The sequence below is a fragment of the Colletotrichum lupini genome, chromosome 9 (assembly GCF_023278565.1).
Source record: "Colletotrichum lupini chromosome 9, complete sequence".
NCBI classification, from domain to species: domain Eukaryota; kingdom Fungi; phylum Ascomycota; class Sordariomycetes; order Glomerellales; family Glomerellaceae; genus Colletotrichum; species Colletotrichum lupini.
This window is the reverse complement of record NC_064682.1, coordinates 1,910,761-1,936,376: the sequence shown is the minus strand read 5'-3', so window position 1 is coordinate 1,936,376 and position 25,616 is coordinate 1,910,761. Positions and strand designations below refer to the sequence as shown.

Sequence of the window (25,616 nt, the reverse complement as noted above, 5' to 3'; positions counted from 1 at the left end):
GGGTATTCTGTGGTTCTCCAAGGGATGTGCAGGAGTTGGCCGAACCCCGTACAATCGTAGGGAAAAGGAGGCCAAAGATAATTCGCCGGCTGACAGGTTATTCGGCCCAAACGGGAATAGCGGCATATACTTGCCTTTGCTTAAATCTCACATGAAATCGAACTTCGTCACTCACTCTTCTGTTTTCTTTTCTTTTGGCCAGATCGGAAGGCCAGAGAAGAAAACTCTCACCCGAGCATTGATCTCAGCTGCTCGCATGCCAATAATGGCCCCTGGGCCGGATAAGCTCAAGGCGAGACGCACCAATACACGAAGCCGGACAGGGTGCGTATCATGCCGCCAAAAGCACATTCGATGCGATGAGAGGCGCCCATCTTGGTAAGCTGCCTTCCTAATGTGTCCATTTACGCGGTCAGATAGTGGATATAAAGACTATTTCGACAAGTGCTGTCTGGGAGGATCCAATCACATCATAACAACTTACCCCACGAGGCTTCACCACAAGTCATAACACTTCAGGAACGCACGATTAATGATCTTATCCGACAGCTTCAATTGTACACTCAAAGAGCAGTTGTGTTCGTATGTGCCGAAGATTCCGCTCCGCGAACGTAGAGCTGGCCCTTGCCCTGGTCAACAAGCACCGTGGGCCGTTGAGGATACACGGCCTGTCACACACCACTCTCATAGCGACAAGGAGATTGCCGTATCATCAGAGGTGCCATCTATCCAAGTGCTCACAATACCGAGTCCGGTTTATGTAACTCCGTGGGAAGCCTTTGATCCCTTCGACACTTTGCCCATCAACATGCCTCTCAGGTCGAAGGAACTTCTCCACTACTGTTGGTCTATTCTCTCATGCTAAGCCAGCAATACGTGTTGGCTGTATCTGATCATAGCACGACAGTTTTCCAAGCTTGCCGCTCTCATAGTCTGCTACCCGGAACTCCGGATGATTGGTAAGTGTCTATCGCGGTATACGGACGACGATATATTAAGAGGCACTGCAGTATTGCAACAGCTACTTCCGATGCAGATGTCCTGCAAAACACGATATTGTTATCCGGTCTTCACTACGCATGGAATCAAGGCGATCTCTCTTCATTTGAATCCACTTTTGTCTCCCAAAAGATCCAGAGCATACGCCAGGTCAACTCTTGGCTTGTCGCAACGCCACACGAACGAGATATCGTGCGGTGCGCAAAGTACATCAGTACGCTCTGCTTCATAGAGGTGCTACAACGCTGGTTCGCTCTTATACTCCGTCATACTGACATTTCGAATTCTTAGTGTTGCCTAGGAAATTTGGCTATTGCCGAATCTCACCTTAAAGGCCTCATGACTTACCTGGATTCTCAGCGAGCGGAAACCCCCGGTCAGCACATAATTGATGACATTCAAGTTGAGCAGATGAATCGCTATCTTATTCTGTAAGGAACCTCAAATGGCAGAGTAAAATGTACATGTCCATTGATTCCTTACCTCACTAGAGATTACAACGTCGTCCACTGCTTGAAGAGCCGCTCAGATGACACCCTTGCTACCTACGCATCATCTCAAGGCAAAAAGCCACACTCACATCCTAGAGGGTTGGCCAACTTGAAACATGGATGGCCTAACCACGAGGCTAGTGATCTGGATCTTCGCCTCAGGGCTCTCCGAATGGTACCTTTCTTTTTCGGCTCTGTGCCACAAGGTAGCAAGCCAAAGAACATTGATATGTACCCGACTATTACAGCTCTTCGTAATATTACCAAGCTCGCAGACACAAGACATGCGCAAGCATCTGCTGACGTAGTTCTCACCACGCCCTGGAAGGGTTGGGATAGTGGTGGCTCATCCGACCTACTGTTCGCAGTCATCAGCGCCCATCATTCATCATTGGCCGACAAGATTCAACTCCCATCTCGTGGAAAGCAAACCTTTATATCGTCGTGGTCTGGATTTTGTGTGGGCGTCGGCATGTATCTGATTGCCGCTCTTGGGATCTGGAATCAGGGTCTACCAATGGAGAAGCAACTGCACTACCATATACTCCGGATTCTTACACAAGATTTGCGAAACGACTTAGTCAATCTCCAAAGTATGAGCCGAGAGACACGCGACACGTGGCTCTGGAAAGCATTTGTCGGTTCATTAAGTGTGGTTCATGCCCAGCTATTATTCTGCGACAAGCGCCTCGATTCCATCCTGGAAGAATTGGCCAGCTTCGTTCGGAATTGGGCCAAGATCACAGGCGTTGTTGCATGGTCTGAAGCCAGGGAAATGTTGAGCCGCGTTGTGTGGCCAGTCAGCTTAGATCGCGAGGATAGGTTTAAGTCATTGTGGGCAAGGCTAATCTAGCGTTCCTCAAATCTCATTAGAGACCTCCTCCTGGTTTAAATGAATGTGCAAGGGCTAGCCAAAACGGTCTCATCTGCATCCATTGACAGGTCTCCGGTGCCCTTAAAGCAGGTGTGAGCACAAAAAGTCAAAACATATATCACCAGGTGTTCGCTGGTCGTCACCGACCCAACTACTAATCCGGCCCTCATTGGCTTATCTATGGGAGAGCGGACGGGATCCCGAGTTTTCCAATGGGTATGGTCGTATGTGACAGTCTCGCCAGTCAATGGATCCTATAGTGGGTGTCTCTGTTGCTTCGCTATGGCTCAAAACTCAAGATGCCTAGACGATTATTCCCACTCGCGAGAGCCCCAGCAGCTTACAACTTCGATCACTTCACAATCAAGACCTAATTTTCTGGGGCAGATTACTCCTAATACTACTTGTTCAAGGATCACATGCTTGGCCATTGATATATACCGCAGTAGTCATGCTTCCAGTGCCTTGCCGAATTGAGAATCCGTTTGTCAAAACGGTCGATATCGTACACAAGGATCAACCTGCCACTTTCCAGTACGCCCGTTTGCCTGCATAGTAACCTTTGCTGTTTATATCTTGACTTAGCATAAGTTGAACCTTAGATAGGCGTTCTACCGGCTACATGCCCGAAAAGAGTTCGAGTCTGAGACTTGGTGGAGTAGGAGACTGACGACGACCCCAAGCCAAGACTGGGGACGACTGGGAAAAGTATATGTAGATATAGCAACCGGCTGCAAAATCCCTACGCGCATCCAACGCCAGAACAGGACTGATTTGAATCCTCAATCACGATGCATCTATTCACTTACACCACAACTGCCGTCTTACTGGCTTCTGCGGCGGCACAGTCTCTCGGAGACGTCCTAGCTAAGCATGGCTCGACCTCAATGCTCCACGGCCTCCTTACACACCTGAAGCTCATGGACACCTTCGAGAAGGCACAAAACTCCACACTCCTGGCTATGACCGACGATGCGATCATCTATCTCGCAAAATGGGGCCTGAATCTCACCTCCATGGACCCAGACATCGCCAGGGGAGTCTTGCAGTACCATTTCCTGGAGGGCTCTTACCTCTCATCGGCTCCCGCACTTCATACAGAGACCCAGCTAGCCCAGTCGTCACTCAAACCATCCTCAGGCTTAACGAACATCTCCAAGGGGGCCGTCGTCAAGTTGACAGCGACCTGCGACGGCTCACACAATCTACGCGTGGAGTCCGGCGACCAAAAAATCGTACACACAGTCGACACGGACATTCCCCACACATACGGCGTCATTCACACAATCAACCAGGCTCTGGTACTCCCCCGTAGTCTGTCAGAGACAAGCAGCCTGGGAGAACTCGACGGATTCTGGAACGTAGTCACCGAGTCCCGGATGGATGGTGTACTCGAGAAGCTCCACGACGTAACCGTTTTCCTCCCAAGGAACAAGGCCGTCTGGAGAGGACGCTCGAAGCTAGAATCGCTCGGTGACAAGGCACTAGAGACGCTCATTAAAGACCACGTCGTCCCGAACCACGTCTTGTTCCACACATCTTTCCCACAAGAGCCGAGGATGGTGACGACGATGAGCGGCAAGAAGATTTCCATCAGTGGCGATTCCAAGGGGCGAATCTTTGTTAACTACAAGATGGTGACGATGCAAAATGTGCTCATTAGCGGTGGGGTTGCTCATGTTGTCGATGAGCTGCTGTCACCGGAGACAGGTATGTCTTCTATTCTGCCCAATGCCTCGTAGACTTCCGTACTGACGCACTTAGATCCTCACCATGGCTCACCTCCTGGCACCATTGGAGCTCCTTGGGGATTACGTGAAGACATTGCCCGGGCTGTCGTTGGGCTCACTGTTATTTCAGGTGTCTTCATCATTGGTGTCATCAAAGCCGTTAGATGGCGAGCCGCCAAGAGGAAGGCCTTTTTGCATTATGAGCCCCTGCCAACCACGCCCAGCGTGGTTTGGGTGGTGCCCAAATAAGCAAGTTGGGAGCAGGCTGGCTATAGGATACGGGAGGAAGAGTCGAAGATGTGGTACCAAAAGAGACAGGTCTAGTCTGTAGAGGCGCAGTTGTATGGCAATGAACTCCTTTAGCAAGTAACGATGTAAGCAAACATGAATGAATAAGGACCCAGAAACAATTACTTTCAGCATCGGCACAGCAGTCGACTGCTGTCCAGTGCAGGAGGCATCGAGAGAGTGAATCTCCTGACCAAGCTCTAGTAGGGCTGAGGCAGCGGTCAAGTCACCGTACTTGATCAATGTATTGAATAAACTGTGGAAGAGAGAACTTGTCTCAGTCTTGTTTTAATAGATGGTCTATCTAGTAAAATCTGGCTTCCCCTGCAGCTGTCCTTGCTGTCATATCCCATAGTTTCGTGAGACTCTTCGACGCCGACGCCGCCCTCCTTCGCATCGCTGCGACCTAACCATCTTCTCGATCTGGAAGGCGACTCTGGGATAATATGGTTCCCTTGGTGTAACCGCGTACCACGCTAAACAATGCAAACATGGGAGATTTTCCTTTGCCCTGACCTGAACCCCCGGTCCGAGTTTTCCTGTGCCTCCTACCACCCTGATGGCGTGTAACACATCCCGTGTACACCCTAGACAAAGAGAATAAACAGAAGAGTAGAGGTATTGAAGTAAGAAAAAGGAGCTTGTCCAGACAGACGACATGAGTCGAGAAAATGAGTAGAAAAAGAAAATAGGTGTGAGGGTATTAGAAAATCTTGCTCGCCAACGCAGACACATCATCAGACTGCGCCAGCTGATCAAAAGCTTTCACCAACCCCATTGCCGCACCCGCCGCCGCACCACCGACGACAACCATCTCCAACCCGCCGACAACAGCCTGCCTCACGCACCGCAAACCGGACCAACCCGAGACGATACACGTCTTGACGTAGCCAAAAGCGAACAGCGCGACGGCCATGACAGCGACGGATATGTAGAGCGCCAGGTAAACGTCCTCGGCTGGGACGAAGAAGTAGGGGAATAGCGGGATGAGACCGCCGAGGAGGTAGCCGGCGGCGATGGTGAGAGCGGAGATGAAGGCGCGGTTGGAGGCCGGTTCCTGCTCGCAGTGGTGGAATTGCATGAGGAAGTCGATAAGCCGGGGCGAAGTTGAGAGGTGGTCTGTTACATCTTCGAGGGTCTGTTTGGGGAGGTCGTAAGGTTCGAGAACCTCGAGGACCTGGGCGCGGGCCATGGCCGGGTCGTCTTGGGTTAGGCGGGTGCATTCGCTGCGGGTTTCCTTGTAGGACGCACTATTAGGTTTGAGTGTTAGTGATGCTCTCCAAGCATATCGTCAAAACTATGGAGAAGAACTTACGCTTCGCTCTTGGCTCCAAGGTAGCCACCGAGACCCATTGAAATAGCACCGGCAATCAACTCTGCCATACCGCCAAAGATGACAACCTTTGTCTGTCCCAGCGCTGATAGACCGGCCGTGAGGGCAAACGGCACCGTCAAGCCGTCAGACAGTCCAATAGTGGCGTCGGAAATCATGCGAGCGTCGAGGCGGAAGCTGCGCGAGTCGCTCTCCGAGACTCTCGTGGATGTGGTGGACGTTTCTGACGTCGCCGTCGCCATGGTCGCTGTCGAGACGGTCCGGTCGCTGGGCCGCAGCAGGGGTTGCCTCTCGAGGTCGCCGCTGTCGACGATAGTCTCATCCGACATTGTGCTCTCGGCGCGGCCGTTGACGGTTTTGGCGCGCGTCGGGGGCGGCGTGCGGCCGAAGAGGAGGTTTTTCAATGTGACGAGACCCATTTTGTGTGATGTGATGTGATGTAATGGTAAGTATAGCTCTTCTCTTTGAGAGAAGAGAGAGGGGGAATGTAAGCCGGGTTCCCTGATGCTGATGTGTTATCGAGATGGGAGCGTGGTGTCGAAGTCCAGGCAGGGTTAATCTGATGTATCTCAATCTTCTCTCGCCCTGATCCTGTAGACCCGTTGTCGAAGCACGTCCGAGGGAAAGAGAAGCTTCTTTCGACTTGTAAATCGCCGAGGTGTAAGCTCGGGTTTTAGTAGGAGAATCGAGAGAGAGAACTCGAGTCCGGGGTAGTGAGACAGGCTTGTTTGTTTTGTTTTGGTTGAATCGAGTTGTTCACAGGTCTGGATGATGTAGTATGAAGTAGTATGAAGGGACGAGATCAGTTGGCATTCCAGTGTCAGATCGAGAGTGGTGTAAGAGGGCAACCATCCGTCAGTTTAAATTCCTCGAGACCTGGGAACGTTTGACTTTCTTTCTCAAGGTACCGTCCCCCCCCCCCCCCCTCTTCTTGCCCTTACATATCAAAGCTAAGCAGAATCAAGGTACTTTGACTAGAAGAATGTCAAGTAATGGGGCAACAAAAACGAAACTTACAAAGCCCCAGAAGTGAAAAAAAAGGCCAAGCTTGCCTCGAGTCTCGCCCATGACAAGCAAAAAAGCAGCCTATGGTGTAGCTTGTTGCTCAATGCGACCCAGAAAGCCATTAGCAAGGGCCCAGTTCGAGCGCCCCCGATCCCAGAGGCTGCAGGGGTCGCAGGCCACCTTGCGACCCGGTGTTACCATTCGGACGTGTAATCAGCAACGGCCGATCGATGATTGGCCAGACCCAGAGGTAAGCACTGATTGTAGTGTCCTTCATTGGTCCTCTGGCTCGGGAGTGCCCCACCAAAGCTCGGAAGCACGGACGGACAGGTACGGAGTACGTACCTCTTATATCCTTAAACGCAACTCGGAGCACCGTGACGGACCAAACTGCATGGTTACCTCCGCTTTACCTTTGCTTTACATAACTACGTTTCCTCTTTTGGGTTTCTCACTGCGTCTACATTCGCTATTGATTGGTTCGCGGTGCAACCGGCCGACCCTCCGGGGGTCATACGGCCGGTCTTCCGGCGTTTATTTCGCAGCGCCGAGTCGTACTGTGGTAAAGGGGGGGCTAATCTTCATCTAGAAGCCTACCACAGTAGTGTACATAGAGAGGGAGGACAGGGGGAAAGAGAAGACGGTGAAGAGAGAATAAGCATGCTCATCCTGACTGGGGCCATGTAATTGCACGGTCAATCGCTTACTGCAAAAGGTAGTTGGTCGAGAGAGAAAAGTCCGAGGGGGAAATCGCCGCTCGGTGCTCGGCGCCGACGGGAGACGGGAAATTCGAAATCCAAACGCTCTCACTGGCCCGTTGGGTATCCAAAATGGTTCCTGGCTGATCTGGATGCACCTTGTTCACCTTCTTCCGTATTCTGTTCTGTAATTGGGGTGACTACTGACTTGCACGAGTCGAATCAGAATGGCGACTCTTCCCTTCAGTCACCAGACAACTGCGAAGGGGAAAAAGAAAAAGAAAGGAAAAACGTCACTGCATAACGTGACAGAGCGGCGCAGTACGATTGAATCGAGAGTGAGACAGGTCCTACGTGGCCCAGTCGAGTCGATTTAGAGTAGGCAGTGTCTTGTGTCTCTTGGTGGCCGAGGCGCACATACACACATTTCACCAAGAACGACGTTGCCGTAGAACCCTATCTCACAAAATGTCATAGGTAATGTCGCAATGTCGTCCCTGACTTTTCCAGGACTCATCCCACCGGAGACCCTTTGACTTTACAGACTGCAGATTGCAAAAATACTGCCGTAGCATTGGGCCTTATCCGCAAATCACATCCCATGGCCCCTTACCTTGAACTCTTACTCAAGGACTCGAGAGCCAAAGCGTTGCACGCAGTATGCTTTGACTTTTTCGACTCTCCATTGCAAGCAAAGTTTCGAGCAATTGCCTTTCGGGGAATACATCCTGTGTTTGCCATGTCTCATCCAGAACGGTAGCTCAACCTTCTAAATTGTTTCCTCTCTCACCCACTTCCCGACGTGCGCAAGACACATACACACACAGAAACAGAGTGAGAGAGAGACACGAGTGTTCCAAACTTTCAAGACAATCTAGATCACAAAACATGAGCCAACCTCTAAATTAAAGAGACCAAAAGCAATCGTCTCACTTCAAATCTCGATTCCGGCTGCCCGGTGAACACAGCACGTGTACGGAAGTACATTCCACAACCTACGTGCCATACCTCTCTGCCTGCCTGACACCCACGCATCTCACCTTCCCCTACCTTATCAAGCTTGCGGTGTATATGTGTGGCTTTGGACCTCCGTCCAGTGCTGATCCCAGAGATAACAGGTGGGGCGGATCGGCTCGAAGGACAAGACACTTCTAGTCCCCGGCCATTAGTTCGGATCCGAACTACCTTTACCCACACACGGCGAATAGCGGAGCTCGATGCGTCCCTAGGGCAGCTGAACAGCTCTGCCGGCTCCCTCCCGTGATTCGCCACAGGTGACTGTTTGACGAGCACACGAGCAAAGGCAGACGCAAGTCTATGCGGACTCTTCTAGCTACCCATCACTGCCACATGGAATCTTCCATTCTCCTACCTTACAAACTTCCTTCCCCATAAATACATTACATACACCAGCCTCATCCCAGCCACACTTCTCTTCACAAACACCCATCCTCATCCTCATCCTCACCCAACTCTCTCACCCTAAACCAACTCCCACTCTCCACAGATACATACTCCGTACATTCCATTCCTCGCCTCACACACCCCACACTACGTCATCGCAATGGGTCTCCCAATCAAACTAGGCGTCCCCAACGTCCCAGAAGACGAACCTACAAAGACACAACCAGCTCAGTCTAGTACCACAGAAACAGTCGGACAGAGCCAGCAACACACGGGCCAAGCTACCGGCGCCGGCGCAAACACGGGAGCCGGCACCACCCGCCCCAAGACGGAAGCCGAGCTCGAGGCCGACCGGCTCTACGAGGAGGCCATGGAGGAGGAATACGCCAAGAGAGACGGCGGCTCATAGCCCAGTATAGACAACGAAACCAGAAAGATCATGTATACGGAGAAGACTTCGGTATGAACTTCAAAACAAAAAAGAAAATGCAATTATTCATAATGGGTATCTATGCCCAACTATCAATATTACCGTCCCACCTCTCGCTCATCAATGCATGCATCACCACAACCTCGGCCTTCTTCTCCCGGTACAAGTCTTCGCTTTCTAAGCGATCTGGAACGGATGCGCCTCGGTGTTGAAAACAAACTTGTTGTCCGCTACTTCAACTTGGACTTTGGCATCCGTGGCCTGGATCAGGTAGCTGTACTTGAGAACCTCGGCGAACCAGAAACTTTCCTGGAAGTCGTCGAATGACCCTCCCTTCGGATCCTGGACGTTGGTGATGGACGAGAAGCCGCTTCCCGCGCTGCACGTCTTATTGATCGCCAGGAAAGCGTCCCACGCCCAGTCCTGGTACTTGCTGTCGCCGGTGGCGCGGTAGGCGTAGTAGTAGCTCTCAATGACCTCGGGTCGGAGGACGTAGCCCGCGCCGTCCTCTCTGATCCAGAAGCCTGCCTTTTTGTAGAACTCTGTCTGGTTCGCGGGCGGGTCCGGGTTGAGCGTCTTGTTCACCGGCGGCCTGTCGTCTTGCCAGCGGAAGATTTCTGGCCCGATTCCAGTCGCCGTCTGTTTGTACGTCTCGCGGCAGCCCTCGGTCAGCTTGATGCCAAAGTCGACGTATTTTTGCTCCTTGAGAACAAGACCACCGAGAATAAAGTTGCCACCATCGAAGCACGCAACTAGACGAGCTTGTTAGCAGTCGACCATGGCCAAAAAGAAGCGGTGCAAACTTACGATGGCTGCTGACGAATCTCAGGTTCGCGTTGTTGTACGCCGCCAAGAACGTCAAATCAGGCCGAGTAGTCGGGCTCGACGCCAAGAACTTGATCGATGAATCGGCCGCAGCGATCCAGCGCTCCTTGTAGAGCGAAAACCGGTTCTGGTCGTACACCCACATCTTGATGAGGTATTCGTAGAAACTGTCGGTGCCTCCGTTCCAGCCACCGGACCGATCCGCAAATGTCCCGTTCGAGATGAAGACGTCCGTACCCAACAGGCCGGGGAACACCTCCTCGTTGGGCTTTAGGAGGAAATTCTCGCCCTTCTGTGACAGATCCGCGTATTGCTTGTCCCCCGTTAGGTCGCTCAGGCGAGTCCACTCCAGCACCAAGGTCCCAATGGTCGCAATGCCGTTCGTGTCGGAGCCCTTCTTGCGCGGCTTGGGATCGTAGATGAGCGTGTTATCGGGGATGCCGGTTGCTGTATCGAACGCGACTTTGAGATTGTCTGCAAGTTTCTTCGACTGCGCGAGAAGATTGTCTACGCCGGTCTGATTACTGGCGACATCTTTGAGTGGTCCTTTCAGCAAGTCATGTCCTATTCAATTGTATTAGCTTTACGAGAGAAACACCACCTTTTTACATTGGGAAGCCTGTCTCACCTGCCAACATGCCGCCAAGATATCGGATAGTCGTCTCAAACAGAGAGACCTCGCTATCCGTCACGTTGAAGTTGATGGTCGGTATAAAGTCTAGAATCTGTCCCACAACGTCCTTGTTCTCCATAAGGATGGCAGTACTCAAGGCGTCCACAGCACTCGCACCCCAACCATTCCTACAGCAAAACATGGTCAGGAAACGGGGTTCTTTGCGCTCTGTCTCATGTGGAGCAAACGACTAAGAACGTACCGGTCATTCTCGGCCGTGTTCGACACCGGCTTGAGCGTGTCATTGGGGAAGGCGAACTTGCGGTACCCGTCCCACGAGCGCTGGAAGGCTTCCTTGACGGCTGCCGCCCTCTCGGGCTGGTTGACATACTGCGGCGCGGCGGCCTGTAGAAGAGATTGAGGGGAGGCTGACGCCTGGGCGAGGAGCCCGGCGACGGCCAGTCCGCGCATTGACAGGTGCATCGTGTTCGCGACGAGAAGCCTCCAAGCTATTAGATGTCGGTCCTGGGAAGCAGAAAGAGACTGAGACTACAGACGGAGCAGGGTGCGGACAAACGACGAACGATAGTGAGGGAAGGAGAGAGGCTGTGGTCAAATATATATCTCTACCGTCGACTGCATTATTGGGGCGCGCAAAGGCTAATAAAATGACAATGGGTCAGTCGGGGGTGTGTTGGAATCACGCAACCCCCAGGAATCGGCAAACTCTGGGAAACTTCGGGAGGGAGGACCCGGAGACTGGGAACACTTTCGCGCAGGCACAGCATGAGATGAATAAACTCTGTTTCTCATCCATAGTCCCCCGGACTTTGCGTTCGCCCCTGCTCCATGTCTCATCGTCGGGATCTTTTTTTTCCACACACCAGCTGCCCCTGCTTCTTCTCCTGCTTCTGTCGGCTTTCTGCGTCTGCAACGTTGGGTTTGTTGTGTCCATTCGACATGGTAAGTGGTCCTCGCGATCCGGTGTCTTTCCCTTCCCATCTCCGGCTCATCTTCGCCCTCCTGATTATTGTTCCTTTGGATACCACCCTCCACCTCCCCAAGGTCCCACCACCACCCCAGTAGAATGAGACTATGAGTGCATCTAACACCCAGGAGTCAGACGAACTGTTCTTATTCGAACGGGGGTTACACCATTGGTAGGGCGAGTGATGAGCCGTCCACGCGGGCCGAGTCCGCTGGTGGCCGTAATGACTGGCATCAAACACGCGCAGAGAAGATCTTGCCCAGGTTCGTCGCTGCTCATCTCGAAATGGCAAAGTCGCCAGGCACGGACGTCCCTGGTGAATCAAGCACGTGCGGAGCAGCTGTTGGGGGGAAACTTGGGAAAGGCCCCTTGTCCAGTGAGTGCTACCCAAAGTTAAATGCAGCGTTGCGTTGCAGTTGCAGTTGCATACGGGCAGATGAAGTCAAGGAAACAAATGCTGGCGAGTTGCAATACCCGAGCCTCCGAGGGATAGGAATGAGGGGATGTTCTGGGCCCTCGTACAATGCCCCGACCACAAGGTGTTGTAAGGTGTAAACTTGTTGACCTTCCGTATGAGGCAGTGTCTCCTCGGAACTTTGGAGATGCGCTTCAACCGAGAGTCAATTTCCATGGCCTCCAGATATCGACCGACTGCGGCCTTTGGCCTTGGCGCGGGCGGATCAGAAGACTACTTGGTTGTGCCGACGGCCGCTATACCCGGCTTAATCTAGCCGGGGATGATCGGAGCTACTGATCATTGGATCTCGGAGGCTCTGCATGCTCGGCGTCGATGCAGTGCCTATTTGATTTTCATGTAAGAGCAAGGAGTAGCGCATCAATAGTTTTAGTCCTTTGGCAAGTTGCCCAAGAGTTACACAAACCAAAGATCAAATGTCAATCGTGATAGGGAGAAATGGCGCGGCGTCAGAACTAAGGTCCGCCAGCTCGTCCCATGTCAACCACTTGACTTGGTCAGAAGGGTGACATTGGAGAAATAACAGATGCGTGCGTGACGATCTTCATCTCCAACTCTTGACTTTGAGTTCGGTACCTGCAAATCCGTGTCGAGGCCGCCCCCGCACTGCGCGAACCCGCGAACACGACCTCTATTGAGCATAGCATACAGCCCCCCACCTGCTCTGTTGATACGCCCAAGACAGCGTTGGAAATCCTAGGTAGATCTGACTTGGATGGCATGCTTCTACAGACGGACTTCGTTTTCCTACCGGGCGAATCGTCTGATGAATGCGTCCTGTTTCCCGGTCGGCATCGTCGTGATTGGCCCACCGACGAAGCAAGGGTCGCTTCAGAAGTACGCAAAGTTTACTTCGTCGTTTGATTCGTTCTTCCTCTCGAAGCCGCATTTATGCTCTTCTTCGAATCCCAACGAGTCATGGAGTTTCCTCTTTCTTATGCGAAAGGTGCCTCGCGGAACACCAAGGGAAAATGCCATACACGCGAATCCGTCTCTTGTAAGGTGTGCCGTCCTTTCGAAACGTCGATTAGACTTTAGCCCACAATCTCCAAGGCTGTGTCGTGTTTCTGGGGCTGTACGAAAAAGCGAGATAGCCTAGAGAATACAGGTATTCAGCCCTGCTTCCGCAACTTTGCGAGTGCGGCCGCGACCCCGTCTGTAAGTGCATCGTCTTTCGCACCTGCGCTGTCAATTTGTTTCGTCTGCGTCTGCGCCTGCACCGGCGTCTGTGCTTGTGCTTGTGCTTGCACCTCAGCAGTCCGCCTTGATTCCTCAATAGCGGCGGCGATCATCGCCTCTTCATCGTCCTCGTCGAGATCCGGATTGCCTCTCTCCAAGGCGGCAGGCCTCTTGGGCTGGGTTGTCATTGGCGTGCCCACTGCAGGTGAGCCTCTCGATGAGTCTCTCATAGACATCTCACGAAGCGGGACTCTGCTGAGAGGCACAGCTTGATCCAACCTCGATGCTTGCGACGGCCTCCCGTCCTCGGTGCGGTCTGATCGATCCAGCTGTCGCTTGCCAGATTTTTGTGCTCGGAAAGGCTCCTCGACAGCCTTGACCCATTTGTTGACCTTGACAGCGCCCCAGCCAGCTAGCAGGCCAATCTCCTCGGGATTCGCATTGATGGCGTTCTTCAAGCTACCAAAGTTACTGACCAGGGCAACGGCATCCGACTTGTTGACGCTCCTGGGAACCGTGACGAACTCGACGAGCTTCTCCGCATACGTCGACGCTTGTTGGCCGCGGATGGCGTTGAAATTGGCGTGCTCGTACGACTTGTACAGCTCGAGGTATCGCGCGGCCTCGGCAGCTGACCAGCAAAGAATGAGGGTGACGTTGTTGACCAATGAGGTCTTGGACAACTCGCGCAAGACCTCCTCGTGGTTTGGAATATCAACCATAGTCAGTACGAGACGTAGGTTGTATTTCCCTTGAAGATTCCTGATTCTCGTATGGATATACTCGGGATGGAGGCGGTGGTACTTCAGACTGAATGCAGATACGGGTTAGCATGCCTGCCATTAAGGTAGGAAGGTAGGTAGCTTGAGGGAATTGGTTGAGTAGTGAACCTACCTCAGAAACAATGCACATGTCGTCAAACCAAGACCGTAGTCACCCAGAATATCGCTGTACTCCCATGGCATCGACTTGAGAGATGCGAGCACCGGGTTGCCCCTCTGCCGTGGAGACACGAGAATGGCCGAGCCGGATCCTCGCTGGGGAAGGGCCTGGGGAGTCGGTTGGACAATCTTGCCGCTCGCAGAAGCATTTGCGGGCGGTGGTCTATCCAAGCGCTGCGGTGTCGGCTGCTGTATCTTCTGCGGTGTCGGTTGCTGCACACGGGGACGAGATGGTTGAGCCTCGGGGCGTGAAGGTGCTGGGTTCGAAGATGCGAGAGCGGCCAGGAAGTCTTCGTCGGCACCGAAATCGTCGTCCATGATTGGTGATTCTACGTTTTTGCCCAATTGCTTGTATGTTGAGGAATCGGAAACCGGGCTCTGTCTGTGCCACGGTGCACGGCGTGGAGAGCAGGAGGATGACAATACGACTGGTGATGTTGAACGAGGCAAAGAAAGTGCACGCGGTGAGAGTCGCGTCTGCGGAAGCTAAGGTATGGATCTGTAATACGCAGTAGAACATACCTTACCTTTGGCGGGGTCTGGTAACCAACGCAGTGGTGACTACAGCGGGCCACACGCCCCAAACGGCAATTGATGATGCCATCGAATTCGGCACCTCAGCAAAACTGTCAAACTGGTGGGGTCGTTCATGCCATTCACCTCGCCTTTACTCCGTAGACTACTCATTGAAACCATGAAGCAATAGTATTTCACATGCCTCACATCTTTAAGTTCTTCTCATTTTCAGATTTGAATTGGTATTGAATTTGATACTGTTGTTCTTTTTACCTGGTTTAAGGTACTCTTACTCAGAGACATGCCGTGTCCGAACCTATTTCAACTCCAACGCCGTGGCCCTAACCTTGCGGGTGTTTCCGTACCAAAGTTAACTAACAGTAGATCATCCGTCATCCGTCTTTGTTTCCTGGCCCCGATTATGCTTCATCGTAGTTGCTCCCGCGAGAAGCCGCGTCACTCGTCATCTGGTCATGAAGGTTATAGAGAGCCTTCAACCAGGTATCAAACACCGTTTCCAGGTTCTGCGCGTCATCTGTCTGCCTCCTCGCTTCTAGAACCTGGTCCCTCAGCCTCTCGTAGGCTTCGATCATGACCCAGACCTGCAGAGACGAGACGTCTGTCCCCGTCTTGTGCGAGTTGTCCAACATGCTCGTCGAGAGCTCACGCGTCAAGAGGTCCATTGCAATCTGCAGGCTCAGGTTCTGATTCGACCCTCCTTGGGAGGACGAATTGCGATTCAATCGGGCGCGATTCCGCGGCGGGGGCGGGGGTGTCGACGGCGGTTCTGGTGAGAATGACAGGGGCTTGAAGTAGATCGCTTCCTCATCGAATGCAACCAGCGTACCATCATCAGACCGCGGTGACCTGGGATACGCCGCCGATGCACGGCGCAACGGCGCCGGTGCCGGCGAAAATATGTCTCGGCGGAGCTGCTCTGCGGGTGTCTCGCCGGCGCTGTGGCGTGACCGGGTGGTGGAGGAGGAAATCTGGCTGTGCAAAGATTGTCGTGATGGGAAGGGATCAGAGTGGGCGTCAGTGTATATTGAGCTGGCGTCCTGGGTCTCGAGGAGATCTCGGTACTGGTTCGCAATCAGGTCGACGCTTGTGATTTTTTCGGCGGTTTTGGCACTCCTCCCATAGCTTGCCTTTTCCAGCTGGCCAATGGCGTAGATGGGCGTCTTTGCATGGCGTCTCATGCTCGATCTCGTGCTAATTGACGAGGTCGGTGAGCTGAGTGAGCTGTCGAGAGAGGGCCTCGGCGTTAAATTGCTGACGGCGAGGTGTGAGAATTCTGGAATGATGGCCGGCGCTGGTGGTGTTGTGTCGAATGAGACTTTTCGTGGTTTCTCTGGGGTTCTTGGTCTCGCTGGTAGGGGCTTTGATTTTGACTGTGATTTTGACTGTGGTTTTGATTGCGATTTTGATGTCGGATCTTGCACAGCGTTGCTGTCTCCGAGATATGCGTGCCATTTTGCATCGCTCAGGTCTGGTGACAAACGCAAGGAAGGTTGGCCGATGGTTCCGGCTTGCTGGGCAGCTACTGCCACCCCGGTATTGAGTTTGTTTGATGCCACGGGGTCGATAGGTGCAGGACGTCGGATGGACAGGAGCTTCTTTTGCAATCTGCGCCGTAAGCGTTGTGGAGGTTCCGGCGGGTTATTTGATATTGGGGCTGGCGGTGCCAGTGACTGTGCATGAGGACGGCGATCCATGTTGTTCTGGTTGGAGTAGCTATTGTGGGAAAGTGATAAGGCTACGCTGGGTGAGAGAATACTGCGATGAGAAGCGGTATTAAGCCGTTTTTTGGTCTGGTAGTGTAGCAATACCAATGGTTGTGGCAGGAGAGTTATCTAGGGTTTGTACCAAGTCATATATGGGTTGGTTCAAGTTCGCAGTCTGCTGAATTCATGACTCTCTGTAAGCGGCAAATGACGTCTCGGGGAATCAAAATTGAGCGTGAGAAAATGGGCTGTTCCATGCATCTGTTGGTTTGTGGGTGTGAGGGGATAGCAAGAGGGAGGGATTGTTATAGCATGGAGGAGGGCAAAAGGCAGAGTCAGCGCAGGTATCCACGCGCATGGAGGTCGGGATATGCATGTACGATGATGGAGGCTTTGAGAACTCGACGAGGCAGAGCTCAAAACCGGATTCCCACTGGACGAGCGGGCCACCAGGCATGAAGCGGGCAGTGGGAGAGCAAAAAGGTTAAAGAGGTCACAGAGGAGGGCATACCGGGATGGTGTGTGCAAGGAGTGCAAGGGAATGCAAGGAAAGGTAGTGTAGGGTAAGAATGAGATGCCTCAACTCTGCTGCGTCTGCGAGGCAAGGCAGGGTAAGCTAAGCTCAGAATGATGTGAGGTTGGGACAACACATCGCAGTTGGCTGGGCCTGGACAAGGTAGCCATGCGTTCCTGTTTGCTTCTTCTACCTTACGCAGTAGTGGCAGTGGAGAGTGGATATGGAGAAGAACCACCCGAAGGTCGAGACTCGAGGCGAAGCGTTCAAAATCCCGCTCTGTCTGTTGGTGTCACGGTGTTTGCGGCGTGTGCCATGAGCAGTCACTGCAAGTCAGTCAGTCAGTCACTGTTAGTTGGTTGAGAAAAAACATGGATGGAGAGGACGGAACGTCGAGGGCATCCTTGCTGAGCCCACGTCATCGTATCCCACCTTTGCAACATATGCCCCAAGAAACTCGAGGGAAAAGGTGGTCGAGGCTCTGACCGGTCAGGGATGTGGCCTGGGGGGTTGGTGGGCTGTCCCGATCGCTGGCAGGGGTCACATCTCAACTCGCATTCGCTCAACGGTGGGCTGTGTGACTGTGAGAATGGCTGCCATTGCAATGGATGGACGGCATGTTGGATGGTTCGCGGTGAGCGGGAGTGAGTTCGGAGTTGGGGTCAGAGATTAGACGGGTGGCATCGGGGGAGCAGTGGTGAGATCTTGCGAGTAGCCTATCGTAGTGATGGTATGTTTTCTTTATAGTGATTCTCAGTCGAAGTCCTCTCTTGATGATCTTGTGGTGACATTTCTTTGCAAGTTGCTGATGGTAAGAAATTGCAACTGCATCTCTCTCTACTTTACATGAAAGTGTACGTACTGATGAATACAAGTACGTAGGAACCCCATGTACGTACCTACTATCGACAATCAGGCGCTCGGGTCAGGCAAAGACCAAAGGGCAGGCGGAAAGTCGGAAGGCTCCCGTCTTGCCCGTAGCCGTGTGGTGGATTGGCCCATGTCATCGAAAAGCCTCACCACTTTGGTGTTCGCAGTAGTGACATATTCCCAGTTCCCACATCCTCCTACCCGTGCCACCTTCAACCCTGATCTTACGTCCGCCACTTTGTCCCTTCGCGGCTTGCCTCCTCCCCCTCGAGGCTACACATCCCAACGCCGTGGCCACAATGAGCCAATCAACGATTGCAAATTTCCCCGCGTTCTCTTGTCTGCGTTGAATCGTCCTCGAGCCACCAACATTCGCCCTACCGCCTCCGTCTGTTGTTCGGTTGTTCCCCTCCTCCCCATCTTCAGCTGCAATCCATTCGCCTTCTCAACCAACAAACCTTTTCAGCAGTCCGAGATCGACAGCCATCCCGAAAACTCGCCTCCCGAACCCCTCCAACATTGTCCAAGCATCCCGGACTGCGCTCCGGCATTGGACGACAATCATCCGTCTTCGCCATCTCATCCATCAACCTTCATCTAAAAGTCAATGGGCATTGGCATCGGCATTGGCTACACCACCTACACGACCCTACAATACCTTATCTCACCTTATCATCATCATCATAAGCCATGAATGACTTTGCTCTTTTCCCCAATCTACCTCTGGAGCTGCAAGACAAGGTTTGGGAGGCTGCCCTTCCCCCGCCCGCCCCAACCGCTTTCCATGTTCAACTGGCCCGCCATCCTATGGGCCGCACCGAGGATGGCTCCATCGACCGCTACAATGTCAAAGATAGAGTTCTTCTCTACAGACTTCGCACCTCTGGATCCCCTCATCTCTCGGATCGCGACTGCGTCATGTCCACTCTCTTTGGCATGCTTTTCGCCTGCCATCGATCCTATCGTGTAGCAACACGCGCCCTCAAATTCATCAAACCCTCTCAGCCATTTCTTCTTCGAGGCGGTGATTCATCCTCCTACACCCTCATACTTCGAGGTGGCGATTCCCTGGGCGCATACCACATGGAAGTTGACGCCATGCGGGATCTCGTCATTCTCAATACTGGATGGCAGTGGCCCTGCCGTCTGATCAGTACTGCCGGCGTTTTTCGTCTTCATGTGCCAACACCGCTGCGCTGTCTGGCTCTCGCCTGGCCTGGGCCTCACCAAGTCGGCCCGTCTGATGGCCGAAGTTCATTCTACAATTCCGAGGCTTTGAACGGTCTGCTAACCTTGTGGGGCTCCCGTACTCTCCGTGCTCTCTACGTTGTCGTGGATCCGGCTCATCTGCGGGAGGCGGAGAAACCGTGGCCCGCTTGGGGTAATCGATGGAGTGTGCCGATGTACGCAGGCTCCGACACTGTACTAGAGGACTACCTGGCGTCTTTTGAGGTTGATACAAGTAGTCAGACACAATACCTCTTCCAACGTGGAAACCGTCGGTACTTTGAAGTCTCGGCCGAGCAAGTGGCGCGGTCCGGTGGTCTCGGAGAGGTCGTCGAGCTTCTCGAATCAGCTCGTAGGCGTCTCACCCCTACCGTCAGCCAGGGCATTCATCAAGAACATCTCACCCAAGCACTAGAGAGCGAGACAGTGCCATGCAGATGTAGGATCCTCTCTTGGCAGCAATCGCCTTAGATGATACGGGTATGCCGCCCTTGGGTCCCCTGCCAAGTCCCACATTGCATCGTGCACCATCTTTGGCGGGATATGCAAGCTCCATGCCTTGTCTTTCGCATGGTCATTGTTGATCTTAAAGTCAACATCAAGAATTTGATCCGGTGTCAGAGAACAATACACACAACTGCGTTCTCCTACGTCAAGCTTGAAGACCGGGTCAAGGAGATCCCGATGGGAGAGCTATAGCCAGTAGTGACTGAACGATTCTATCAGCGTTTTGCCGAAGCCAGCCACGTATGAAGTAAATCCTACGGCTGGATTTGCAAGATGGAAACGGAAGAAGTGTAAGAATATCACGAGGTTCGTGAGAGTATTCGAGTATTCGGGTATCTGAAAGGACGCGGGTCTAGCTAAAGGACACACTGAACTGGCGCCCTTTCAACTATACATCTCACCACCACAACCTTACCGAACAGACGTTTTGAAGGGACAACCTTTTGAGAGAACAACTATGGGTATAGTCCAAAGTGCGAGAAATCCGATTGTCTGGCACTTTATTCGCCAATGCCGCCAAGTCAGCTCGATGGGCGCAAACGCAGAGTGAATGAACCCTTGGCGGTGAGATGCCGTCTAGAGCCGTTCTGCATATACTTTACGGAGAATTACCTACGTGCGTGCGTTAGATGAAATTCATCACGGCTAAGGACGCAACATCAAATTCTCCAGCCACACAAACCCCGAATGACAGGGAACTACTTCGTAGAGAACCTGTCTGATCGGATTCTTCCAATCTCATTCGCTCCCCCCACCCAACACCCACGAACATCGTCAACATCTGCAGTAGAAGGCTAGAGGCCAGAATTGGGAGGCCTGGGGGTCTGGCGGAGTGTATACCGAGCACGAGGCACGCTAACTTATCCAGGCGGAGGAATTCTTCCATCAATCAGAGGCCGCAAAGGGGATGGGTCCGAAGCCGGCTCGGCCTGGCGAACCCCCCGCGCTGGCACGCCGTCTCTGGGCCGGGTTGTTTTCTACTGCCAAGCCCCACCGAAAGGGACCCTCTCCGGCGCATGCCCCTCCAAGCCCTCCACTGAAGGCCCCTCCCCCTCCTTCCCCCTACCCCTCCATTCTTCCGTCTCCCCCTCATGCTGCTGCTACGAGCAACTATCCCCTCCTCTGCCTCCGGCCCAAACTCCAGACTCGGGGTAAGGCAACAAAGTGAGCGAGGTGGAAAAAAGTAGAGGGTTGTGGCCCGTGAGTGGTCTAGCCATTGGCAAAGGCGGGGAGGGGAAGGTGGGAGAAGAAACGCATCGTCGGAGGCTATAAAGGTCTCAAATCTCTCTGCCCGTTACTGTGTAGTGTAGTAATTCCCTCTATTCTTCCCTCTTCCCTCCTCCAATCTTCTTGCTGTCTACTGTCCTTTCTCCAAGAATCACGGCCCGTGTTTCTCTCTAGTTGTTTATTATTCCCGTTCTTGGACAGTTGCCCATCATGAGTCTCGATATTACCATCACAGGGTGGCAGACGCGCGATGTGCGCTTCCCTACTTCCCTGGACAAGACCGGTTCCGATGCCATGAACGCTGCTGGTGACTACTCTGCCGCCTACTGCATTCTCGAGACCGACTCCAAGTACTCTGGCCACGGCATGGTATGTTTTCCCCTTTCCCTAATCCCAAATCCATCTCAGTCTCGTAAAGTCGCTCACCCCTCTTTCTCCCTTGCCAGACCTTCACAATCGGACGAGGAAACGATATCGTCTGCAAGGCCATCGACTACCTGGTTGAGAGAATCAAGGGCAAGAAGCTGTCAGACCTCGTCTCAAATTGGGGCCAGACCTGGAGATACCTCGTCAACGACAGCCAGCTGAGATGGATCGGTCCCGAGAAGGGTGTCATCCATCTGGCCCTCGGCTCCGTTGTCAACGCCATCTGGGATCTGTGGGCCAAGGTCCTCGGCAAGCCTGTCTGGCGCATCGTCGCCGACATGTCTCCCGAGGAGTTTGTCGCCTGCATTGACTTCCGTTACATCACCGACGCCATCACACCCGAGGAAGCCATCCAGCTCCTCAAGGAGCAGGAGCCCACAAAGGCACAGCGCATCAAGGACGCCGAGAACAGCCGCGCCGTTCCGGCCTACACCACCAGCGCCGGCTGGCTCGGCTACGGCGAGGACAAGATGAAGGGCCTCCTCCAGGAGACCCTCGGCAAGGGATACCGCCACTTCAAGCTCAAGGTCGGCAGCAGCGTCGAGCAGGACAAGAGGCGCCTGAGCATCGCCCGCGAGGTCATCGGCTACGACAGCGGCAACATCCTCATGGTCGACGCCAACCAGGTCTGGTCGGTGCCCGAAGCCATCGAGTACATGAAGCAGCTCAAGGAGTTCAAGCCCTGGTTCATCGAGGAGCCCACCTCCCCCGACGACATCCTCGGCCACAAGGCCATCCGCGAGGCCCTCAAGCCCTACGGCATCGGCGTCGCCACCGGCGAGATGTGCCAGAACCGCGTCATCTTCAAGCAGCTCCTCATGTCGGGCGCCATCGACATTTGCCAGATCGACGCCTGCCGCATGGGCGGCGTTAACGAGGTCCTCGCCGTCCTGCTCATGGCCAAGAAGTTCAACGTGCCCATCGTCCCCCACTCGGGCGGTGTCGGCCTTCCCGAGTACACCCAGCACCTGAGCACCATCGACTACGTCGTCGTCAGCGGCAAGCTCTCCGTGCTCGAGTACGTCGACCACCTGCACGAGCACTTCCTCAACCCCTCCGTCATCAAGGACGGGTACTACCAGACACCCACCGAGCCCGGCTACAGCGTCGAGATGAAGGCGGACAGCATGGACCAGTACAGCTACCCCGGCAAGCAGGGCGTCAGCTGGTGGACCAGCGACGAGGCTAAGCCCATTATTGAGGGAGAGAAGATTTAAAGCGGGAGTTTTACGACTCTGGAGGGGTCGAGCAGAGTATAGATTGCTCGTCCGCAGGGAAACGATGGCATCCTGCATGGCTCGGCAGCCGCCGGCCATCCTGTGTTACCGACTTACGAGAAAAGGGGTCCGTCCAGGGAAGAAGGTCGGTCCGCAGGGCAACGATGGCATCCTGTATAGCCAATTCAAATGGCTATCCTGTGCAATTGGGCACAACAATCCAAAAAATTCGGGGGGTCTGGCGAACAGAGCCAGGCCGCAGGGCAACGATGGCATCCTGTATGGCGCAGCTTCAGCTCTGTGGCCATCCCTACTATCTAGCGTTTGATTTTGATTGATTTTCTTGCGAACCAAAAAGGGGGTTTGGTCATAGGGACCATTCCGCAGGGCAACGATGGCATCTTGTATAGAAATGAGTCTAGAGGCTCTCTATCCCGTCACAATAGCTACATAATGAGACAATTCTCTATGAGATACTGATCCTGGATCTTTTGTGATTTTGGCTGATTATATCTGGTATAATATGTGAGAGAGTGGAAGTGAAGGTTAAGAAAGCCCCCAAGGTGAATGTTGTGAATAAGGTAACTGAAGAGTGAGAGTAAGCAGTGCACCGCCACATACACAATCAGTCAGCCACGCAAAGCTCACAGATCCGAAGCTCGCGCCACACAAGTGGCCCCAGAAATGATTTTAAGGAGGGAGCTACGGATACGGAGCAAATAAGGAGACGTTTCAAAACGGCAACCAGACAAAACCCCCTTCCTGCCCACAGCGTTGTGTCGCATCGCAAGTCGATGTGTCTTGAAGAAAGTCTGAGCTCAAGAGAAACACGCCACGCGCGAGGGTGAAGAGGAAGACCAAGAGATCTTCGACAGCAGGCTGTTGAAATTGCCTGATAACATACCTTCTATTCCATATTTTACCCCACCGAATCGCTTGGAGAGCTTCCTGGGCGCTCATCCTCAGCGTTTGTTAATTCGTATTTGTATATTGAAAATATATTCATCGTCACTCACTAACTCAGCTCGCGTCTCATCCCACGACAACCTCACTCACTCTATCTCACACAACAGCCCCGGACACGCACACCCTCCCATTCACAACGATGCCGCCAAAGTCGACGGTCAAGATAGAGTCCGCTCCCGAGGGCTTCACGCCCGAACGGTTCGAAAAGGAGCTCAAGAGCCTCGCGGCAAAGGCAAAGGGCCAGACCAGAGGCAGATTCTACAAGCAGCAGGCCTCGGCGTATCTCAAGGCCACCATCCTCATCGCCCTCGCTGCCATCTACAGCAATGTTTCCCAGCTGGCCATGTCGCCCGTCTACGGCGCCATTCCGTCCTCGATATACCACGCCAAGCTCGTCATGGTCGCCTGCTTCTTTGGCTGGGCCGGCAACGTCGTTCTTAACCGCACTTTGCCGTTTAACCCGGCCACCCTGCTGCCCGTCGTCGCCCTCTGCGTCCCCGCGATCCAGTACTACCTCTACCAGACCAGCGCTCTGCTGACTGCGTACTGGGGTCCCCTGGTCATGGAGGCCGTCACGCTGTTCCCCCTCATCGTCATCTCGGTGAGCTGCGTGGCGACGGAGATGGAGAAGGTTAGCCTGTCCAAGCTGCCCAAGTTCCTCGCCGACGCCGCGCCGGGTCTGGGCTCCTGGGGCCTCTTCCGCTTCGTCGAGACGCTGTCGGGTGACTATCTGCAGACCTACGTCGGCCGGTCCTTCTTCCAGACGCGCATCGGCCTCGAGGCGCTGCTGGGCGCCGCATACGCCGTCTACGCCCCGTCCAAGCTGCTCCTTTTCGCCGTCCCGGCCGTACTGCACACGGCGTTCTTGAACCCACATACGCTGACGCCCATGGCTGCGGCTTCGCTCAACTCCACATTGCAGGCGGATAACTGGTTCCTGCTGGATCGCAAGGAGTCCGTCACGGGGTACGTCTCCGTGCTGGAGAGTATCAAGCACGGGTACCGTGTCATGCGGTGCGATCACTCGCTGCTCGGTGGCGAGTGGGTGAAGCACAAGGGTCCTCGCGTCGCGGAGCCTATTTATGGTGTCTTCGTCATGTTGGAGGCTGTTCGGCTCGTCAAAACGACCAAGGCTGTTCCCGACTCCAAGGCCAAGGCTCTGAACATGTAAGTCGCTGCTCTTCCTTGGCAAGGGACCTTGGAGAACAAAATACTAATGACAAACCAGCGGCCTTGGTATCGGTACTACGCCCGCGGCTTTGGTCGCTCACGGCGTCGACACGACGATTGTCGAGATCGACCCCGTCGTGCACGAGTTTGCGTCAAAGTACTTCCAGCTGCCGTCCAACCACACACCCGTCATCGCAGACGCGGTAAGCTACACGCGCAAGCTCGCCGACAACCCGGACGCGAGATTCGACTACATTGTCCACGACGTCTTCACCGGCGGCGCCGAGCCCGTACCCCTCTTCACCCTCGAGTTCCTTCAGGGCCTTAACTCGCTCCTCAAGCCAGACGGTGCCATTGCAATTGTGAGTCACGTCCTTCGTTTACGCAACCCATTGTGTATAGTTCGTATATACTCACGTTAGTCTTAGAACTACGCCGGCGACTTCCTCCACCCGGCCCCCAAACTCGTCGTGGACACAATCAGAGAGGTTTTCCCCTCCTGCCGCATCTTCCGCGAGTCGGAGCACCCTACCCCGGAGAAAATCGAGGAGGAGGGCCAGGATTTTACCAACATGGTGATCTTTTGCAAAAAGACGTCCGGGAAGCTCAAGTTCAGGGCCCCCGTTGAAGACGACTTCTTGGGCAGCCGCACCCGCCGCGCGTTCCTGATGCCGGCGCACGAGGTGTTTCCCAAGCACTTTTTGCAGGGGGATTACGGGATCTTGAGGGATAACAGCACGGAGCAGCTGACTAAATGGCACGAGAAGAGCGCGCTGGGGCATTGGGAGGTGATGCGGGTTGTGATGCCGGATAAGATTTGGGAGTTGTGGTGATTGTTCCTATTGTCGGGAAATGGTGTTTGCGCAAAAAAGTCCGGATCAAGGGTGGGAATTGACGAACAGTCATTCCATTGGAGATGAGGAGTGCTTGTTCTCTGTACATATGGTACTCCGACATGTGTAATTATATTGGAATGAGT

The 25,616-nt window shown here is 53.7% G+C and overlaps 12 protein-coding genes across 12 annotated transcripts; 7 read left to right on the top strand and 5 right to left on the bottom strand.

The window, feature by feature from the left end:
* Window positions 1-256: 256 nt before the first annotated feature.
* CLUP02_16480 (uncharacterized protein) lies at window positions 257-2,343 on the top strand (the record flags this gene model as incomplete). The annotated part of the gene is made up of 6 exons (XM_049295402.1): window positions 257-378; window positions 550-842; window positions 933-959; window positions 1,037-1,213; window positions 1,301-1,430; window positions 1,491-2,343. 6 exons carry the CDS (start codon window positions 257-259, stop codon window positions 2,341-2,343), a joined length of 1,602 nt encoding a protein of 533 aa, XP_049152549.1.
* An 812-nt stretch (window positions 2,344-3,155) lies between these two features.
* CLUP02_16479 (fasciclin domain-containing protein) lies at window positions 3,156-4,343 on the top strand (the record flags this gene model as incomplete). The annotated part of the gene is made up of 2 exons (XM_049295401.1): window positions 3,156-4,074; window positions 4,129-4,343. 2 exons carry the CDS (start codon window positions 3,156-3,158, stop codon window positions 4,341-4,343), a joined length of 1,134 nt encoding a protein of 377 aa, XP_049152548.1.
* A 71-nt stretch (window positions 4,344-4,414) lies between these two features.
* CLUP02_16478 (integral membrane protein DUF125) lies at window positions 4,415-6,134 on the bottom strand (the record flags this gene model as incomplete). Its single annotated transcript, XM_049295400.1, has 6 exons — window positions 4,415-4,451; window positions 4,495-4,638; window positions 4,749-4,858; window positions 4,899-4,938; window positions 5,108-5,632; window positions 5,698-6,134. 6 exons carry the CDS (start codon window positions 6,132-6,134, stop codon window positions 4,415-4,417), a joined length of 1,293 nt encoding a protein of 430 aa, XP_049152547.1.
* Window positions 6,135-7,305: 1,171 nt separating this feature from the next.
* On the bottom strand, window positions 7,306-7,935 carry CLUP02_16477 (uncharacterized protein; the record flags this gene model as incomplete). Its single annotated transcript, XM_049295399.1, has 4 exons — window positions 7,306-7,393; window positions 7,428-7,603; window positions 7,716-7,768; window positions 7,851-7,935. 4 exons carry the CDS (start codon window positions 7,933-7,935, stop codon window positions 7,306-7,308), a joined length of 402 nt encoding a protein of 133 aa, XP_049152546.1.
* A 1,047-nt stretch (window positions 7,936-8,982) lies between these two features.
* On the top strand, window positions 8,983-9,231 carry CLUP02_16476 (uncharacterized protein; the record flags this gene model as incomplete). Its single annotated transcript, XM_049295398.1, has 1 exon — window positions 8,983-9,231. One exon carries the CDS (start codon window positions 8,983-8,985, stop codon window positions 9,229-9,231), a length of 249 nt encoding a protein of 82 aa, XP_049152545.1.
* A 198-nt stretch (window positions 9,232-9,429) lies between these two features.
* CLUP02_16475 (glycosyl hydrolase family 47) lies at window positions 9,430-14,960 on the bottom strand (the record flags this gene model as incomplete). Its single annotated transcript, XM_049295397.1, has 20 exons — window positions 9,430-10,004; window positions 10,060-10,641; window positions 10,706-10,878; window positions 10,953-11,239; window positions 11,321-11,350; window positions 11,418-11,532; window positions 11,573-11,783; window positions 11,876-11,991; window positions 12,066-12,158; window positions 12,215-12,343; window positions 12,430-12,477; window positions 12,560-12,608; window positions 12,639-12,759; window positions 12,813-12,930; window positions 12,995-13,207; window positions 13,285-14,142; window positions 14,227-14,655; window positions 14,735-14,772; window positions 14,801-14,834; window positions 14,890-14,960. The coding sequence occupies 20 exons, from the start codon at window positions 14,958-14,960 to the stop codon at window positions 9,430-9,432; spliced, it is 4,290 nt and encodes a 1,429-aa protein (XP_049152544.1).
* A 248-nt stretch (window positions 14,961-15,208) lies between these two features.
* On the bottom strand, window positions 15,209-16,504 carry CLUP02_16474 (uncharacterized protein; the record flags this gene model as incomplete). Its single annotated transcript, XM_049295396.1, has 1 exon — window positions 15,209-16,504. The coding sequence occupies one exon, from the start codon at window positions 16,502-16,504 to the stop codon at window positions 15,209-15,211; it is 1,296 nt and encodes a 431-aa protein (XP_049152543.1).
* A 232-nt stretch (window positions 16,505-16,736) lies between these two features.
* Window positions 16,737-17,627, bottom strand: CLUP02_16473 (uncharacterized protein; the record flags this gene model as incomplete). The annotated part of the gene is made up of 5 exons (XM_049295395.1): window positions 16,737-16,946; window positions 17,025-17,129; window positions 17,226-17,353; window positions 17,414-17,508; window positions 17,572-17,627. 5 exons carry the CDS (start codon window positions 17,625-17,627, stop codon window positions 16,737-16,739), a joined length of 594 nt encoding a protein of 197 aa, XP_049152542.1.
* Window positions 17,628-18,587: 960 nt separating this feature from the next.
* Window positions 18,588-19,595, top strand: CLUP02_16472 (uncharacterized protein; the record flags this gene model as incomplete). Its single annotated transcript, XM_049295394.1, has 1 exon — window positions 18,588-19,595. One exon carries the CDS (start codon window positions 18,588-18,590, stop codon window positions 19,593-19,595), a length of 1,008 nt encoding a protein of 335 aa, XP_049152541.1.
* A 546-nt stretch (window positions 19,596-20,141) lies between these two features.
* Window positions 20,142-20,799, top strand: CLUP02_16471 (uncharacterized protein; the record flags this gene model as incomplete). Its single annotated transcript, XM_049295393.1, has 4 exons — window positions 20,142-20,195; window positions 20,261-20,347; window positions 20,422-20,463; window positions 20,500-20,799. 4 exons carry the CDS (start codon window positions 20,142-20,144, stop codon window positions 20,797-20,799), a joined length of 483 nt encoding a protein of 160 aa, XP_049152540.1.
* Window positions 20,800-21,068: 269 nt separating this feature from the next.
* Window positions 21,069-22,501, top strand: CLUP02_16470 (mandelate racemase/muconate lactonizing enzyme domain-containing protein; the record flags this gene model as incomplete). The annotated part of the gene is made up of 2 exons (XM_049295392.1): window positions 21,069-21,227; window positions 21,305-22,501. The coding sequence occupies 2 exons, from the start codon at window positions 21,069-21,071 to the stop codon at window positions 22,499-22,501; spliced, it is 1,356 nt and encodes a 451-aa protein (XP_049152539.1).
* A 1,105-nt stretch (window positions 22,502-23,606) lies between these two features.
* On the top strand, window positions 23,607-25,470 carry CLUP02_16469 (spermine/spermidine synthase; the record flags this gene model as incomplete). The annotated part of the gene is made up of 3 exons (XM_049295391.1): window positions 23,607-24,634; window positions 24,696-24,999; window positions 25,066-25,470. 3 exons carry the CDS (start codon window positions 23,607-23,609, stop codon window positions 25,468-25,470), a joined length of 1,737 nt encoding a protein of 578 aa, XP_049152538.1.
* Window positions 25,471-25,616: the final 146 nt, after the last annotated feature.